Source organism: Perognathus longimembris, chromosome 25 (assembly GCF_023159225.1).
Source record: "Perognathus longimembris pacificus isolate PPM17 chromosome 25, ASM2315922v1, whole genome shotgun sequence".
Classification (NCBI taxonomy): Eukaryota; Metazoa; Chordata; class Mammalia; order Rodentia; family Heteromyidae; genus Perognathus; species Perognathus longimembris.
In genome coordinates, this window is record NC_063185.1 from 3,670,182 (window position 1) to 3,687,277 (window position 17,096).

At 52.1% G+C, this 17,096-nt stretch overlaps 1 protein-coding gene across 2 annotated transcripts; it reads left to right on the top strand.

Moving 5' to 3' along the window:
- The first annotated feature begins 2,394 nt into the window (after positions 1–2,394).
- Hrh2 (histamine receptor H2) lies at positions 2,395–14,142 on the top strand. 2 transcript variants are annotated; one of them, XM_048334275.1, is made up of 2 exons: positions 2,395–3,645; positions 13,827–14,142. In XM_048334275.1, exons 1-2 carry the CDS (start codon positions 2,573–2,575, stop codon positions 13,990–13,992), a joined length of 1,239 nt encoding a protein of 412 aa, XP_048190232.1. In that variant the 5' UTR covers positions 2,395–2,572; the 3' UTR covers positions 13,993–14,142. The 2 variants fall into 2 exon arrangements, with proteins under 2 accessions (XP_048190232.1, XP_048190233.1); XM_048334276.1 differs by having other exon boundaries at positions 2,395–3,690; positions 13,827–13,900.
- Positions 14,143–17,096: the final 2,954 nt, after the last annotated feature.

The following is a 17,096-nucleotide window of genomic DNA, read 5'->3' on the forward strand; positions in this document are numbered from 1 at the left end:
GAAAGTCCATGAGACTCTGATCTCCAAGGAACCCGGCAAAAATAAGCTGGAAGTGGAGCTGTGGCTCAAGTGGTAGAGCACCAGCTTTGAGTGGAAAAGCTCAGGGATAGCATCCAGGACTTGAGTTCAAACCCCAGGACTGCCACAAAGAAGGAAAGGGAGGGAGGGAGGGAGGGAGGGAGGAAGGGAGGAAGGAAGGAAGGGAGGAAGGGAGGAAAGGAAGGAGGGAGAGAGGGAGGGAAAAACACTAGAGATAGAATCAGCCATCACTGATTCTGCATAGACAGTCTGACCCAATGATATGCCCATTGCTTTGTTCTTTCAACTTTCCCCGAGTGCCTAGAAACGTTCAATTACAAAATGTCATGGGACAAAAGGCTCCCCCTAGGCTGCCCAAGCAGACGGACTTATGAGCCCCACTGACCCCACACTGAGACACCCCAGGATTCCTAGGTGCGCTTTACAAGTGTGACTCAAGTGATGGAATGCTTGCCTAGGATTCCAGTTCGCATGCGCGCGCACACACATACACACACACACACACACACACACACACACACACACACACACCACAAACTCTACTCCCCCAGTACCTAAGCAATAGGAAATGTTGAATGAAGGAGGGAGGGAGGGGGATAGAGAGGAGGGGGGGGTATGATTTCTAATCACATCAAGAGCTGGTTCACTCAAGATTTCAAAACTCTCCCAAACATTCAACTGAAATAGCCCCAATGCTAATATTTAATAGCTAAGTTTTATTCTCTGTTTTTGTGTTTGCCAGTCCTGGGGCTTGCACTCAAGGCCTGAGGACTGTCCCTTTGCTTCTTTTGCTCAAGGCTAGCACTCTACCACTTGAGCCACAGCGCCACTTCCAGCTTTTTCTGTGTATGTGGTACTGAGGAATCGAACCCAGGGCCTCATGCATGCTAGACAAGCACTACTACGACTAAAACCATACTCCCTGCACCTGCCCTTTCTTCTTTTCTTCCTTCCTCCCTCCCTCCCTCTCTCCTTCCTTTCTTTCTCTTCTTTTTTTATGCCAGTCCTAGTGCTTCAACTCAGGGCCTGGACGCTGTCCCTGAGCTTTTTCACTCAGGTCTGGCGCTCTACCATTTAACCCACACCTCTGCTTCCAGCCTTTTTGCTGGTTCATTAGAGATAAGAGTCTCATGGACTTTCCTGCCCAGGGCTGGCTCTGAACCATGATCCTCAGATCTCAGCCTCCTGAGTAGCAAGGATGACAGGGGTGAGCCACTAGCACCCAGCTGAGGAAATCTTTTAAACTATTGTTTTGAAATCACAAGGAAATATTTCTTTTAAAAAAATGGATTTTCAATCACAAGTGGAGATTCTCAAGAAGCAAACCCTTGCTACAAGCCACTCCGAAATTAATTAGCCGCCGGTGGTGAAGCCCATGCTGTTTGGGGCTATTTATGTAATGAAATGATCTTCTAAAAATAATCACCCCAAAAGGCCTGGCTTGCAAAGCGGGGGGGCTGAGCCAGCTGGAGTGGCAGAAGGAGACGTGAGATCCCTTCTTGGTCGGCTCCCGACATAGTCATCCGACTAAATGGCATGTCTGGTCTTCACGTCACAAAAATCACTCTATTGCAGGAGGCTGGGAGAGGCTCAGTTTATATCCTGTGGAGAAGAGCTTGCTTGGGGTTGGAGGTATGGCCTAGTGGGTAGAGCAGCTAGCCTGTGATCTGAAAGCATCAGGTATCAAGTTCAAGTCCCGGTCTCAGAGCAAAAAGAAAAAGAGGAGATTAATTTGTTTCTCAGTCTAGTTTCAAGATTCTCAACATTTAATTTTTTTCCTTTTCAGCTCCTACATCTCCGTGACATCCCTCCCAGCCCCAGAAGGCAGGGAGGGGCTTCTCCAATGCTTGCCAGGGTCACACAGCAAAAGCCACGTGCCTGCCACGGACACAAAGACATGGCACTGTTTACGTATGAGTTCTCCTGCCTGAAACCCGAGCCATCTCCTGACACCTGCTCGTGTGCCTCAGTTTCCACGTAATGTCTGGAGACCAAAGACCCGCCCCAGGCTTGGGTGGAGGCTGGCTTTGCATGGGACCGGGTGTGAGACATACATGTAGCATTTTAGACCTTGCCTTTATTTCCTCTTCCTCGCTGCTCATGCCCCAGCCCGAGGGGGGTGGGGACATGGATTTGTTTCTAGAAGAATGACATTGGGCCAGCTATTATTGCCTTTTCTCCAAAGTTGGACAGGTTTTTTTGGTGGTGGTGTTGTTCCAGTCCTGGGGCTTGAACTCAAAACTTGGGCTCTGTCCCTGAGCTTTTGCTGCTCAAGGCAGGTGCTCTACCACTTGAGTCACAACTCCACTGCTGGCTTTTTTTTTTTGGTTGCTGGTTCACTGGATTTAAGAGAGTCTCACGTACTTTCCTTCCCGCAGGCTAGCTTTGAACCCATCCTCCCATCCAGCTGGAGGAGTAGCTGGGATTACAGGCGTGAGCTGCCAGTGCCCAGCTGAGCAGTCCTTGCAGTCAGAAAAGAACTGGACCCAGAGCCAGGGGACAAGAGTGGGGGGGTATAGGACACCCCCCAAAAATGGAACCCAATGGGACAGCCTCCTCCTTTTGTCTAGAGTCCACCCCTTTCAAGGTCGCACTTAGCGTGGTCCTCACCGTCCTCATTCTGATCACTGTGGCCGGCAATGTGGTGGTTTGTCTGGCAGTGAGCTTGAACCGCCGACTCCAGAATCTAACCAACTGCTTTATCGTGTCGCTGGCCATCACTGATCTACTTTTGGGGCTCCTGGTGCTCCCCTTCTCAGCCGTCTACCAGCTGTCCTGCAGGTGGAGCTTCGGGAGAGTTCTATGCAATATCTACACCAGCCTGGACGTGATGCTATGTACTGCTTCCATCCTCAACCTCTTCATGATCAGCTTGGACCGCTATTGTGCCGTCACCGACCCTCTGAGGTACTCCGTGCTGGTCACCCCGGTCCGTGTGGCCGTCTCCCTGGTGTTCATCTGGGTCATCTCAATCACCTTGTCGTTCCTGTCCATCCACCTGGGCTGGAACAGCAGGCATGACCATGGCAGGCATAACCACACTCCAGCCGAATGTAAGGTGCAGGTCAACCCAGAGTATGGGCTGGTAGACAGTCTGGTGACCTTCTACCTGCCCCTGCTGGTTATGTGCATCACTTACTACCGCATCTTCAAGATAGCCCGGGATCAGGCCAAAAGGATCAACCATCTTAGCACGTGGAAGGTGGCCACGGTGCGGGAACACAAGGCCACAGTGACGTTGGCGGCCGTGTTGGGCGCCTTCATTGTGTGTTGGTTCCCGTATTTTACTGTCTTCGTCTACCGCGGCTACAACGGAGACATCAACCAGGTGATCGAGGCTATCGTGCTGTGGCTGGGTTATGCCAACTCGGCCCTGAACCCCATCCTCTATGCAGCCCTGAACAGAGACTTCCGCACTGCGTACCAGCGGTTGTTCCATTGCAGGCCGGCCAGCCGCTCAGTCCCTGCCACATCGCTGAGATCAAATCATTCTCTACTGGCTAGGAGCCAGAGGCAAGAGCTCAGGGTTCGTGAAGAGAAAGCCCTGAAACTCCAGGCATGTGGCAGTGGGAAGGAAATCCTAGCCCCGCAAGGAGACACAGACAGGTAACTGCTTGGGTGCAGAAGAGGGGCTTATGATACATAGAGAAGGTAAGCATCTACGGTGTGCAGGGGATGACTATGTGTGCCTTGATGTCTTCGTCATCTCCCAGTGGCTCCTCTAGGCGTGTGTGTGTGTGTGTGTGTGTGTGTGTGTGTGTGTGTGTGTGTGTGTGATGGTCCTGGGACTTGAAGGCAGGCCTGGGCTCTGTCCCTGAATTTTTGTGTTCTATCACTTGAGCCACAGCTCTACTTCTTCCTTTTCCTTTGATGTGGGGGTGTATGTAATTGGAGATAAGAATCTCAAGGACTTTCCTTCCCTGCCTGGCTTTGAACTGTGATCCTCAGACCTCAGCCTCCTGAGTAGCTGGGATGACAGGCATGAGCCACCAGGGTCTGGCACTTGCTAGGTTGAGCACCCTGCCATCTTGGCCCCAGATTTGTATCTTGCAAAGACAGTTGCTCATCAGTGAGAAGGCTGAGGGCCTGGATCATCAGAAGGGAGGTGGGGGGAAGACAGAAACCTTCTAGGCTATTTTTAAAATAAAAACTTACAGACAGGAACTGGTGGCTGAGCAGCTGGGATTACAGGCATGAGCTACCAGCCCCAGCCCCACCTTCTCTTCGGTTCCTAGCCAAAGACAGCTGGTTGCACAACAGCTCAAGAGTAAGGCAGGCAGCTGGGCGTGATGGTTCATGCCTGTCATCCCAGCTACTCAAGAAGGCTGAGATCTGAAGATCACAGTTCAAAGCCAGCCCCCGACCGGAACATTCATAAGACTCTTATCTCCATTAAACTACCAAAAGAAACCCCCACAAAACCAAAAAATGATCAGTGGAGCTGTGGCTCAAGTGATTGAGCAACATGAAGCTCAAAGGACAGCATTCAGGCCCTGAGTTCAAGTCCCAAGGACCAGCATCAAAAAATAGGTAAAGAGGAAGGTAGGGTCATACATACATTCCTAAAGACCACAGCACCCCCACATCTGTATCCAGACCCATGGGAAACTGTGGGCAGAGGAGCCAGTGGATGAGCCTCAAGTTGGAGTTGAGAACATAACAGGCCTAGACTATCAAGAGGTTCGTTTTATTCCCCTCCCCCCTGTTCCCCCTGCCAAGGCAACCCGGACCCCACAACTCTCTCGGGCTCTGAGTAAGGTCACCTCCCAGCTTTCCTGGACACTGTGTCCTTCCGGCTCTCTATCTGGGGTCAAGTACCAGGGTTAAACCACAGTCCTTATCACTACTACCAAGGTCAAGGTGAAGGTCAGTGCCAGAACCAAGAGTTCCCAGGGGGACTGAGCCAGCCCTGCCATGGGTAGGAAGAGGGGTACAGTCAGCTCAGGGGAGATGCCAGGAGAAAGAAGGGGAGAGTAGCCAAGCTGGCCAGCTTTGGCCTCTGCTAAGCGTGCCTCAACGTGAGATTCTGTCCACCTCTTTATCGGTCCTCCCTGTCCCCCCACTTCTCCTTCCCTGAACCCTTTCTTCTCTTCTCCTCTGCACCCCCCAACACCTACCTGCTGTCTCCCTGGTCCTAGTTAGTCAGGAAGCTGAAATCTGAGGGTGGAAATTCAAAGCCAGCCTGTGTAGGGAAGTCCATGAGACTGTCATTTGCAATCAACCATCCAAAGCCAGAAAGCTGTGACTCAAAGTGGTAGGTAGAGACCGGCCTTGAGTACATAAGGAAAAAAAAAGCTCAGGACAAGTGCCCAGACCCCTGAGTTCAAGCCCCAGGACAAGCACAAAACAAACCAACACCAAATAGCATTTGCCAAGGTCTGGTTAGGTACTGGTGCCGTTTATGGCACATGTCAACCAAAGCAGAGGTCTGTCTGTCCTGTCTCTTGTTGGAAAAGAGAAGTGGTTCTCAAAATACATTCCCTGGACCTCCTAGCCCCAAAGTGGCTGCCTGAGAGGCGGCCAGCCCATTGCCTTCACACCGGGGCTCTTTCCCTGGTGGAATACTGTCCAGACTTGGACCTCCTTGACACCAACACCTCAGTCCCAGTCCGAAAAATACCCAAAGGGGAAACTGAGGCCACACACCAGGAGGAAACATAGCTAGGGTGCCAAGGGAGAGTCTGGGCCCTTGCCCAATGCCCCTTTGGGTCCTTTGGCGTCTGTTCCTATCACCTCCCAAGGTGGGGAGATAAAACTGGCGGGCAGCCGGCCTATCAGCGCCCCTTCCAGGGTGCGCCTCTTCCTCATTCCTGCTAGGGGGGGGGCTGTGGTTTGCGCCCCAGGCCTGGCTGCGCCAGGCACCTGCAGTCATGGCACCAGCTAGGTGCCTCCCCCTCTCCCCCCAACCCTGGCCTTGCCAAAGAGCCAGTGTCAGAGCAGGGCCCTGACCACTCCAATGCCCGCTGACCTGCCGGAAGTTCATGGGTGGCGTCCACCCCTCCCACTCCGGACGCCTCCTCTGTCCCCGTCCCCAGGCCCACACAGCGCCAGCTGCTTTTGAGGCCCAAATGTCCCACCCTATGCTCCATCTCACTTTCTTTACACCACATGTCTAATGTCAGCCCCCCCACACACACATGCACACACACATGTGTGCACACACACATGACTTCCTGGAGGGCAGGCCCAGGCCTGAGCCATTCACTGCCAGGCCTCAGATACCCAGCCCAGGCCTGGCACCCAGCAAGCCAGGGATATCACTGGATGAATTCCTGTCCTGGTCTCACCCCCGCCCCAACTCCCCCCAGGAAGCCTGAGTTATGCAGTAATCAGGAAACCAAATCTCAAAGAGGAGAGTTCCAGAAACAGAGAGAGAGAGAGAGAGAGAGAGGAGAGAGAGAGAGCGAGAGCATGGGTTTCCCCCTTTTCTTGAGCTTTGGAGGTCGTTGATTACAACTCTGAATGGCAGAGCCTGGGGGGAGGGGAGGGGGTTGGGCTAGCCCCGCCCCCAAGCTTGTGATGGACAGGCTTAGAAAGGAGACTCTCCTGTGCTAATAGCATTAAAAAGTGAGGTTGGGGGGGGGAAGGGGAGGGGCTCATGTCTGTCATCCTAGCGACTCAGAAGGCTGAGGTCTGAGGATGGCAGTTCAAAGCCAACCAGGGCAAGAAAGCCAGCGAGACTCATCTCCCCCAATGAACCACCCGAAAAGCCAGAAGTAGAAGTGGGGCTAGCCTTGAGGGAGGAAAAAATGCTCAGAGACAACACCCAGGCCCTGAGTTCAAGCCCCAGGACTGGCACAAAGAAAAAAAAAAAAAAAGATGGTGAGTTTGTTACAGGTACAGCGTGACCGGCACTGACACCCACTTCTACAGAAGAGCCAGGGTGCACAAGGAACTTCCTGCCACGGGCCCAGACTCGATGATGAAGCCACCACACACGGGGGGGGGGGGGGCATAGGGAGGGCTCTAAACTGCTCTCACTCTCTGCTCTTCTCAACAGCTTTTTTATTCACTTTCTGTTTTGTTTCTTTCTTTCCTTCTGTGTGCCAGGCACCCACCACCATTCCCTGAGTGTGGAATCACGTGAATTTCCACATAGGTCATCCAGGCTCTTCCTCACTCCTGTCTTTGTGTCTCTCTTTCCTCCTCCTCCACCCCCCCTCCTCCTCCTCCTCCCTTCCTCCTCCTCCTCCTCCCTCCTCCTCCCCCTCCTCCTCCTCCTCCTCCTCCTCCTCCTCCTCCCTCCTCCTCCTCCTCCTCCTCCTCTCCTCCTCCTCCTCCTCCTCCTCCTCCCTATGCTATGCAAGTCACTGATCCAAAGTGCACAACAATAGTTTCTGGATTTAGGGACGGGAATATGGCCTAGTGGCAAGAGTGCTCACCTCGAATACATGAAGCCCAGGGTTCGATTCCCCAGCACCACATATATAGAAAATGGCCAGAGGTGGCGCTGTGGCTCAAGTGGCAGAGTGCTAGCCTTGAGCAAAAAGAAGCCAGGGACAGTGCTCAGGCCCTGAGTCCAAGCCCCAGGACTGGCAAAAAAAAAAAAAAAAAAAAAAAGTTTCTGGGCTTTGGTGACCATTGTGGTGATCAATTTGGGGACATCTTTATTCCCTATTGCCCTCCCCAAAACCAACCCTGACCCTGACCCACTTGGTGACCGATTCCTGCGTCTCATTCCATGTGCCCGCTTTCCGTCTCTGCAGATACGTCTGTCTACGTTTTCTTTCTATGGTTTGAGCCACAGCTCCACTTTCAGCATTTTGCTGTTTCACTGGAGATCAGAGCCTCTTGGGCTTTCCTGCCTGGGCTGGCTTTGAACCAAGATCCTCTGATCTCAGCCACTGAGGACCTGGTTCCCTTTCTTCCATTCCTCTTGTGTTTGCTTTTTCCTTTCCTTTCCTTCACCCATGTTCTGGGCTTCAGGGTACCTCTGGTTTCACAGGCCTTGGGTGTCAGGTCTGCCTGTGATCTGGGGCGGGGTGTGGGGGGGAACCCCTGCCATTCAGGCCCCAGGAAGGCTCAGAGGCCCCATCCTCAAGGCTGCCTCTTCTTTTCCCCCAAGGGGCACCGCTCAAAGTTAACCCCTCCTCTTGTGTCTGCCTTTGCTGGAAGCTGGAGTGAGACCCAGGTCTCTCCCTCATTCCTGCCCCTACAAGAAATCAGAAAGAGAAAATGGGGGCCCCCTCAGCCCCAGAAGCCTGGGAGAACAAATGGGGGCTCCCCCTCCCCCCCCCCAGCCCCCAGGAGTCACTGGACAGGTAGAGAGAATTTCTCATTTCCACAACTGGGTACTGTGGTTGAAACCAGCTTGGAGGCCCAGCCTTGGGGGGGCATGTCCCCTTGTCTCCCTCCTGCCTCCTGCCAAGACAGCACTCCGGGTTCCAGGCTCCTGTCTCCCTTGAACCAAGATCCTTGTGCCAGGCCTGGTGGGTCGGGGGGCACACAAGATGGAGGACAGGTTTGTGGCCAGGGAGAGAAGGACTATTCTGTGTCATTGGGCCATGTCAGGCCCCAGTGTGGAGATCTGGGTAAATAACACTCCGGGGTGGTCACACAAGGCACGAAGGCCTCGTGATGCACTGCTTAAGAAAGTAAAGATAAAAATGTCCCTGCCAGAGGCTCACGCCTGTCATCCTAGCTCCGCAGGAGGCTGAGATCAGAGGATCGCGGTTCAAAGCCAGCCTGGGCAGGAAAGTCTGTGAAACTCTTATTTCCAATGACCAGTAAAAAAAGTCAGAAATGGAGCTGTGGCTCAAGTGGTAGAGCACCAGCCTTGAGTGAGAGCTGTGTGAGAAAGAGAGAGAGAGAGAGAGAGGAGAGAGAGAGAGAGAGAGAGAGAGAGAGAGAGAGAGCGCTGGCCTGACCCTCAAAGAAGCCACAAATATTCACAACAGTGTGCTTTGGATTGGACTGGTGTTTTATTGTTGGAGGTGTTTTTTTTTGTTGTTGTTATTTTTGTTTTTATTTGAAAATGCTAAAAACGAAGAGTTACATAAGTCAGGCCAAGAGAACATTTCCTTTTGGACCATGTCCCTCCTTCCCTCCCTCCCTCCCAGGTTTCCCCTCCCGTCCCCACCCACAAGTTGTGTTTTCCACCTTGTGTCCTGTGGGGACCTTAGCCACATTTGTTCAATTTGTTCACCCCTTGTCCCTCCGTGTCTGTGCCCCCCCCTCCACTTCCCCTCCAGAGACAGATAGACAAACAAGACAAAAAAGAAAACAGAAACAGCCAACAAAACAAAACAAAACAAAACGGTTTCCATATTGAAGTGGAGGTTACTAAAATTCACCGTGGCTCTTTGCCTCAAGTGTTGGAGACAAAATGGGGGGGGCCTGTGGCTTGCCTACTGGGGCCCCCAGGCCATAGCCACTCAGATGCACCATGTGTGGCCTAGAACCATAGTGCCAGAGCCAAGCGCAGCGGCTCAGGCCTAGAATCCCAGCTCCTCAGGGACTCCCAACGTGAGCCTAGCTTGGGCTCCCTTCTTCATCTCAAGGAACAAGGCCTGGGCATGGTAGTGTGTACCTCTCGTCCCAGCTCCTTGAGAGGCGAAGACAAGAGGAAAGGAATCCAAGCTAGTCAACACATAAGATACCACACTTTAAAACTGTTAACTTAACAGCTCTGTCACCAGAGCTGCAGGAGAGAGGGTCAGTGGGGACCTGAGAAGAGTGGCTCGCCCGTGGGGATCCCCTGCGTGGCTAGGAGTAGGGGTGCAGGAAGAGAGGTGGGATTAGTCAGGAGGTTGCTCGTGGCTTCCCCCCCCCCCGCGCCCCCCCCCCCCCCCCCCGGCTTGGCCGCTCTAAGTGACTCTTGGATGAGCAACTTCATGCGAGGAGGCTGCACACGGTTTTCTTTTCCTGGAAGCTGAGTTTCTGGAAGAGGATATTTTAAGCGCTTTGTACCCCTTTGCCTGTTTTCCCGGACAAGCCCGGCTTCTGGGTCACCTCACTTCCTTGCAGTGATCTGGGGCAATAGAATCTCAAAGGGTGCAAGATTCTGCCCAGGTCTTGGGGTGGGGAGGGGGGGTGTGCTTGAAGGGAGGTGAAAATCCAAGCGATCCAAGATGGCCCAGGTACCAGTGGTTCACAGGTCCTGATCCCAATCAATTCAGGAGGCTGGATCTGGAGGATCACAGCTTGAGGCCAACCTAGGAACAAACAAGTTCATGAGACACAGCCCACCCCCTCATTTCAACCAAAACAACGTGCTATGCAATGGCCATTCCAGCTGCAGGGGAACTGTAAATAGGTGGATCGTGGTCCCTGTCAGCCTGGACCAGAAAAAAAAAAAAAAAAAGAAGAAGAAGAAGAAGAGCCAGGCCCTATCTGCAAAATAAGAGCCCAAAAGGGCCTTGGAGGTGTGGTTCAAGCCTGCAGTGGCTGCTGCCGACTCCTGCCCCCTGGTGGCCAAATGTATTTTGACAAAGTCCAGGCAAATGTTAGCATTTCCTTCCCCCACCGTCCAGTAGCAAAAGCTAATAGTTCACCAGAGCATGAGGCTGGGTGGGCAACTAACTTGCCCTAGAACCGCCTAGAGCCAAAGAGCCTGAGAGCAGCCTTCAAGCATGGCTGGATCTAGGTGCTTGCTCCAAGGTCATCCGAGATTTGTCCCTCACCAGGCTCTCAGCCAAGATTCACACTGCATTCATCACCTCATTTACACATTCTCCCCCACGGGGTCACCAGCTGGACCGGCCCCATGACCTCGTGGCTCAACTTCCATGAACCCAAGGACACAGAGTGAATGCAGGTGCAGTGAAAAAAAGGGCACGGTGCAGACAGAGGCAGGATGATCGAGCCACGGAAGCAAAGATCTCATGAAGAAAGAACCATGACAATGATTTTGCTCCAGAGAGTTGATGGTGAAACTCAGTGAAATTGAGTGGGCAGAGAAGGAATGGAAAACAAAGTTTAAGGGAAAGAAATGCTGAAGTTCGGTTTCTTCCCTCCCTCCCTCCCTCCCTCCCTCCCTCCCTCCCTCCCTCCCTCCCTCCTCCCTTCCTCCTTCCTTCCTTCCTTCCTTCTTCCTTCCTTCCTTCCTTCCTTCATTCCTTCCTTCCTTCTTTCTCTGTCCCAGGACTTGAACTCAGGGCCTGGGCACTGCCTCTGACCTTCTTTTGCTCAAGGCTAACCCTCTACCACTTGAGCCATAGCGCCACTTCTGACTGCTTCTCCTTCTTCTTCTCCTTCTTCTTCTTCTCTTCTTCTTCTTCTTCTTCTTCTTCTTCTTCTTCTTCTTCTTCTCTTCTTCTTCTTCTTCTTCTTCTTCTTCATCATCATCATCTTCTTCTCCTCCTCCTTATCCTCCTCCTCCTCCTTCTCTTTCCTCCTCCTCCTCTTCTTCCTCCTCCTCCTGCTCCTCTTCCTCCTCCTCTTCTTCCTCCTCCTCCTCCTTTTCCTCCTCCTCCTCCTCGTCCTCCTCCTCCTCCTCCTTCTCTTCCTCCTCCTCCCCCCTCCTCTTCTTTCTCTTCCTCTCCTTCGTAGTTAATTGGAGATTAAAGTCTCACAGGCTTTCCTTCCCAGGCTGGCTTCAAACTACCATCCTCAGGTCTCTGAGTAGCTACGATGACAGGTGCAAGACATTGGCACTCAGTTCATTTTTTTCTTTATTATTATTTATTATTTTTTTTTTTTTTTTGCCAGTCCTGGGCCTTGGACTCAGGCCTGAGCACTGTCCCTGGCTTCTTTTTGCTCAAGGCTAGCACTCTGCCACTTGAGCCACAGCGCCACTTCTGGCTGTTTTCTGTATATGTGGTGCTGGGGAATTGAACCCAGGTCTTCATGTATACAAGGAAAGCACTCTTGCCACTAGGCCATATCCCCAGCCCCATTTCTTCTTTCAACCATGTTTTCGATCTCTGCTGTTCTTCTTCTTTGACATCTCTGCTCACTGTGGCTTACCCCCACCCCAAGAGCATGTGATAGTTTTAAGAGAGTATTATCATGTTTTGTTTTGTTTGGGCCAGTCCTGGGGCTTGAACTCAGGGCCTCTGCACTGTCCCTGAGCTTTTTTGTGCTCTAGGCTAGCACTCTACCACTTGAGCCACAGCGCCACTTCTGGCCATTTTCTGTATATGTGGTGCTGAGGAATTGAACCCAGGGCTTCATGTATATGAGGTGAGCACTTTACCACTAGGCCATAGTCCCAGCCCCACAAGATAGTATTATCATATACACATATTTAAGCCTTTTAGAGGAAAGCAGTTTTAATTCTTTCAGTAGGAGGGGGGGAGTCCCTGCTCAAAGCCCCATCTCCATCTGTCCAGGTCAGATGCCTGCCTGGTCAAACATGCACATTGCTAACCGGAGGTAGAGCTCGAGGAGACTGCGGGGTGCCAGAGGCGTGACCTGGGGTGGGGGGGAGAGGTGAGAGGAAGGTGAGAGGTGTTGGGATGGAACGTGCCTGTGTGTTTGGAGGAGCCAGGGGCTGTGTCCTTGCTCACAAAACCTTCCACACTCCCAGTGTGGAGCCAGGAAGGAGATGAGGTTCAGCAACTACCTTCATTAAGCTTCAGAGAAAGCCCTGGGTGTGTGGCCTCAGCAGTAGACAGCATTGGGCTGATATGCACAAGGTCCTGGGTTCAATCCCCACCACCAGAAACTTTTTTTAAAAAAGGTTATGGGAATAGCAGACATGAATCGAGTTCTCCTACTTCATGGGGCATGCTTTTGGGTGGATATAATGTGGCAACCTTGAATTCCCTCACGAATGCATGGGGAAGGCAGACCTTTGCCTCTGCTTAAGGATCAGAGAAGCTAAGCAGTTTCACTAAGGCACAGGGACAGGTAGGAAGCATAGTTGGGATTTGAAAGCAAGGATGCTGAGCCAGACCACTGGCTCACGCCTGTCATCCCAGCTACTCAGGAGGCTGAGATCTGAGGATCACAGTTCAAAGCCAGTGCAGGCAGGAAGGTCCAAGTGACTCTTATCTCTTCTTGACTGCCAAAAAGACTTGAAGTGAGTGTTGCTGTGGCTCAAGTGGTAGAGTGCTATCCTTGAGCAAAAAAGCTCAGGGACAGGGCCCAAGCTTGAGTCCAAGTCCCAGGACCAGCAAAAAAAACAAAGACAGAAACAGACCTATGGCTCAAGTGGTAGAGCGCCAGACCTGAGTAAAAAAGGTGAAGGACAACGCAGAGGCCCTGAGTTTGAGCCCCAGTATCAGCATAACGAAAGCGATAGGAGGGGGAAGAAAAGAAATAGAGAGAGGGAAGGAAGGAAGGAAGAAGGAAGGAAGGAAAGAAGGAAGGAAGGAAGGAAGGAAGGAAGGAAGGAAGGAAGGAAGGAAGGAAGGAAGGAAGGAGAGGAGAGGAGAGGAGAGGAGGGAAGGGAAGGATCTTACATGATTTTCCTTATAAGAGTGAGTGGAAAGCCAGGTGCTGGAGGTTCACACCTGTCATCCTAGCTACTCAGGAGGCTGAGATCTGAGGAACGTGGTTCAAAACCAGCCCAGGCAGGAAAGTCCACAAGACTCTTATCTCCAGGGAACCACCAGAAAACTGAAGTGGCGCTGTGGCTCAAGTGGTAGCGCGCTAGCTTTGAGCAAAGAGAGCTCAGAGACAGTGCCCAGGCCCTGAGTTCAAGCCCTACAACTGGGGGAAAAAAAAAAACAAAAAAAGAGTGCAGGAAGGAGTCCCTGGCTGTGTGGGAAAGCACAGTGAAGTCCCTCCCACAGCCCAGCTCACCCCACTCTTCCCCTGGGTCCGGCTTGGCGGTCACCACTTAGAGTCTCGTCGCTGGTCCACAGCATGGCCCCTGTCCTGACTCCTCTGTGTGTCCACAGGAGGCCGGCGCTGTCCTGCTCCGCGTGTTCCAGCAGTCTCCTGAGCTGCTGCAAGAGCCTGTGGGGGGCTTCGGATCCAGAGACCCCCCAGGGAGCCCCCCGGGGGAGCTATCCGGGGGATCCCTGTCTGCGGAGACAGAGGGGAACTCCCCCGAGGAAGCTGTGAGGACACTGCCCTCTGAGACAGTCTAGACTCAACCAGGGCACTGGAGACGCTGCTCCTGGTCCCTGCGAGGTCACCCCTGGAGCCCTCAGGACCAGCAGCCCCCCAGAACCACACGGGAGGAGCCTGCCAGGGGCTGTCAACCTCTACCCCCAGGGTGGACCAGCTGTTCTGGGGGGCCGATGGGAGCCCAGACTCCTTTGGGCTGAATGCCACAGTTTCAGCAGTCACGACGCTGCTGGCCCTCAGAGACACACGCAGAGATGGCCGTGCGGCAAGCCGCGTGCATGCATGTGTGTGAGTGACAGAACATGGAGGAACACGCATGTCCTCTGAGCAGGCAGAGCAGGGGGCTGCAAGATGGAGGACAGGGGAAGGGAAGGGAAGGCACAGAAACCACCTTCCATGAACACCTACTGTAGCATCTGCAGGAGCTCTTGATAGATGTTTAAGATTTTCAAGGTGGAAACTGAGGCTCAGGGAAGTGTCAGGCCCACCTGAGGCCAAGAAATGTGCCTAGAACATAAGAGACCCACATACAAGATTTCTTGGATGGATAGGTGGGTACATGGTTGATGGGTGGATGGATGATGGATGGGTGGATGGATGGGTGTGTGGATGGATGGATGGATGGGTGGATGAGTGGATGGATGGGTGGATGGGTGTGTGGATGGATGGATGGATGAGTGGATGGATGGATGGATGGGTAGATGAGTGGATGGATGGGTGGATGGGTGATAGATGTGTGGATGGATAGGTGAATGGATGGTTGGATCTATCCATGGATGCATGATAGATGGGTAGGGGGATAGGCAGATGGATGGGTGGATGGATGAATGGCAGAAGCAAGGCCTCATGGCTTGCTCTTGACACTGTGCTACTCTGACTCTCAGAAGAGGGGTCAGTATGTTTCCTGGCTCAACCTGCTTCCCCTGGTAAGGCTCAGGTCCCCGGAGACCTCTTCATATTCACATCAGCGTCTGGCTGGTACCTGCCATCTGCCGGCAGGAAGCTGCACACGGTGAATCTGTGTGGGGGGAAAACAGCTCATCAGCGCCCCCTGCTGGAACGATCGCCACACCTCCCTGTCCATCTTCAACATTTCTTTTTTCCTTTCTTTTATTTATTTATTTATTTTTGTTTTTGTTTTTGTACCCGTCCTGGGGCTTGAACTCAGGGAGTAGGCTTCTGTCCCTGAACTTTCTCACTCAAGGCTGACTACTTGAGCCCATGGCTCCATTTCTAGCTTTTTGATGATTCATTGGAGATAAAGAATCTCAGGCTTTCCTGCCCTGGCTGGCTTCAAACTGTGATCCTCAGATCTCAACCTCCCCAGTCACTACTGGGCTACTCAACTCTCAACTCTTTGAAACCCATTGCTCTGCACAATGAACTTCCTCAGATTCCTAACTGCTTTATCCCCCACACACCTCCATCTGGATATTTCCAAAGCCCTTCGCCTTAGCCTGTCCACAACCACATTGCCCACCTTCTCCCTCCCCCCGCCCCTCCTCGAGTGCTCTTTCCTGGGGGGGGGGGGGGAGGGACTCACACTGGGCCTCCAGGGATAAATGTTAACCTTGGCCCATCCCCTTGTTTATCCTGGCCCACTGGCTAGAGACTTCATCTTCTCAGCCTCCTCCTGCCCTTCCCTCTCCTCGCTCCAGACCTTCCTCGCCCTTTTCCTCCTATTTATTTATTTATTTTTAAATTTATATCACTGCCATTGCAAGAAACTAGGTCGCGTATAGTTCTGTTCCCCTGACTGGAGTATGACCTGAGCCACTGAAGATGGGCACACACACACACACACACACACACACCACACACACACACACACACTTTATCCCAAATCATCCCACTTTTTTCTTTCGTTCTTTTTGGCTGGTCCTAGGGCTTAAACTTTGGGCCTAGATGCTGTTCCTGAGCTCCTTTGGCTCAGGACTCTAGCCCTACCACCTGAGCCACAGCACCACTTCTGGCTTTTTCTGTGATTCATTGACGATCAAAGTCTCACAGATGTTCCTGCCCAGGCTGGCTTCGAACTGTGATCCTCAGACCTCAGCTTCCTGTATAACTAGGATGGCAGGCGTGAGCCACAACACCAGGCTTCATCCTCCTTTCTGCTGACTCCTGTCCATCTAGAAGAGTGTTAGTCACAAGTAGGGACTGGGCAGACATGAGATCAAGTAGGGTCCGTGCTGACCACTTTCCACAGCTAATTAGCTCATACACATGGAAGGTGCTTTGCCATGAGGACCTTTGGGAGATGTCTTCGTCTCTTGGCTAGACTTCTTCTGGGAGGCCCTCTTTGGAAATGTGGTCCTGAGTCTGAGACAGCTGGGTGTCTAGATTATAGTCAAGGAGTTAGAGATCCACTTGCCACTCCAGTCATAGAAATGAGCCAAGGGGCCTCTGAGGGTCCCCAGTCTCTGCCCACCACGGCTGCTGTACGTCTGTGTGGGAGCCATCGAGGAGTCCTCTGCCAGATGCAGAAGTGGGGTGCACACTGCTTAGAGGAGCATCTGGGGAGACGGGCCCCTGAATCCATGTTCTGTGTTTCTGTTGCGTTCCAATAAAGCTAGTGAAACAGATTGCTGTGCCTTGAGGTTTCATTTCCCCCGCCCTGCAACTTCCTAGAGAGGAAATGGTGCATGCTTTATCATATGCTCGATGGAGGAAAAGGAGGTACGACAGAAATTCTGGGGTAAAGGCCAACTTGAAATTTGTCTTGAAAACTAAGGGAGTGTTCCAGCTTTCCTTTTTTTTTTCCTTTTTCTTTTTTTTTTTTTTAAAAAAAAAACTCTTCTTTTCACTTTTATTTCTGTGTATTTCCTTTTGCTTTATTTCCTTTCTTCTCTTTGCTTTTTTAAAAAGATCTTTTCTGTCTCTTCTTTCACTTCTGTTTTATTCTTTATCTTTTTTCTTTCTTTAAAACTTATTTTCCCCTTTTTATTTCTTTTTTTTTTCTTTTTTTTTTTTTTTGGCCAGTCCAGGGCCTTGGACTCAGGGTCTGAGCACTGTCCCTGGCTTCTTCCCGCTCAAGGCTAGCACTCTGCCACCTGAGCCACAGCGCCCCTTCTGGCCGTTTTCCATATATGTGGTGC

Coding starts and splice junctions, on each gene's coding strand:
- Hrh2 (XM_048334275.1), top strand. CDS start 2,573: ATGGAACCCAATGGGACAGCCTCCTCCTTTTGTCTAGAGTCCACCCCT. Junction 3,646..13,826: donor CCGCAAGGAGACACAGACAG/GTAACTGCTTGG, acceptor GTGTGTCCACAG/GAGGCCGGCGCTGTCCTGCT.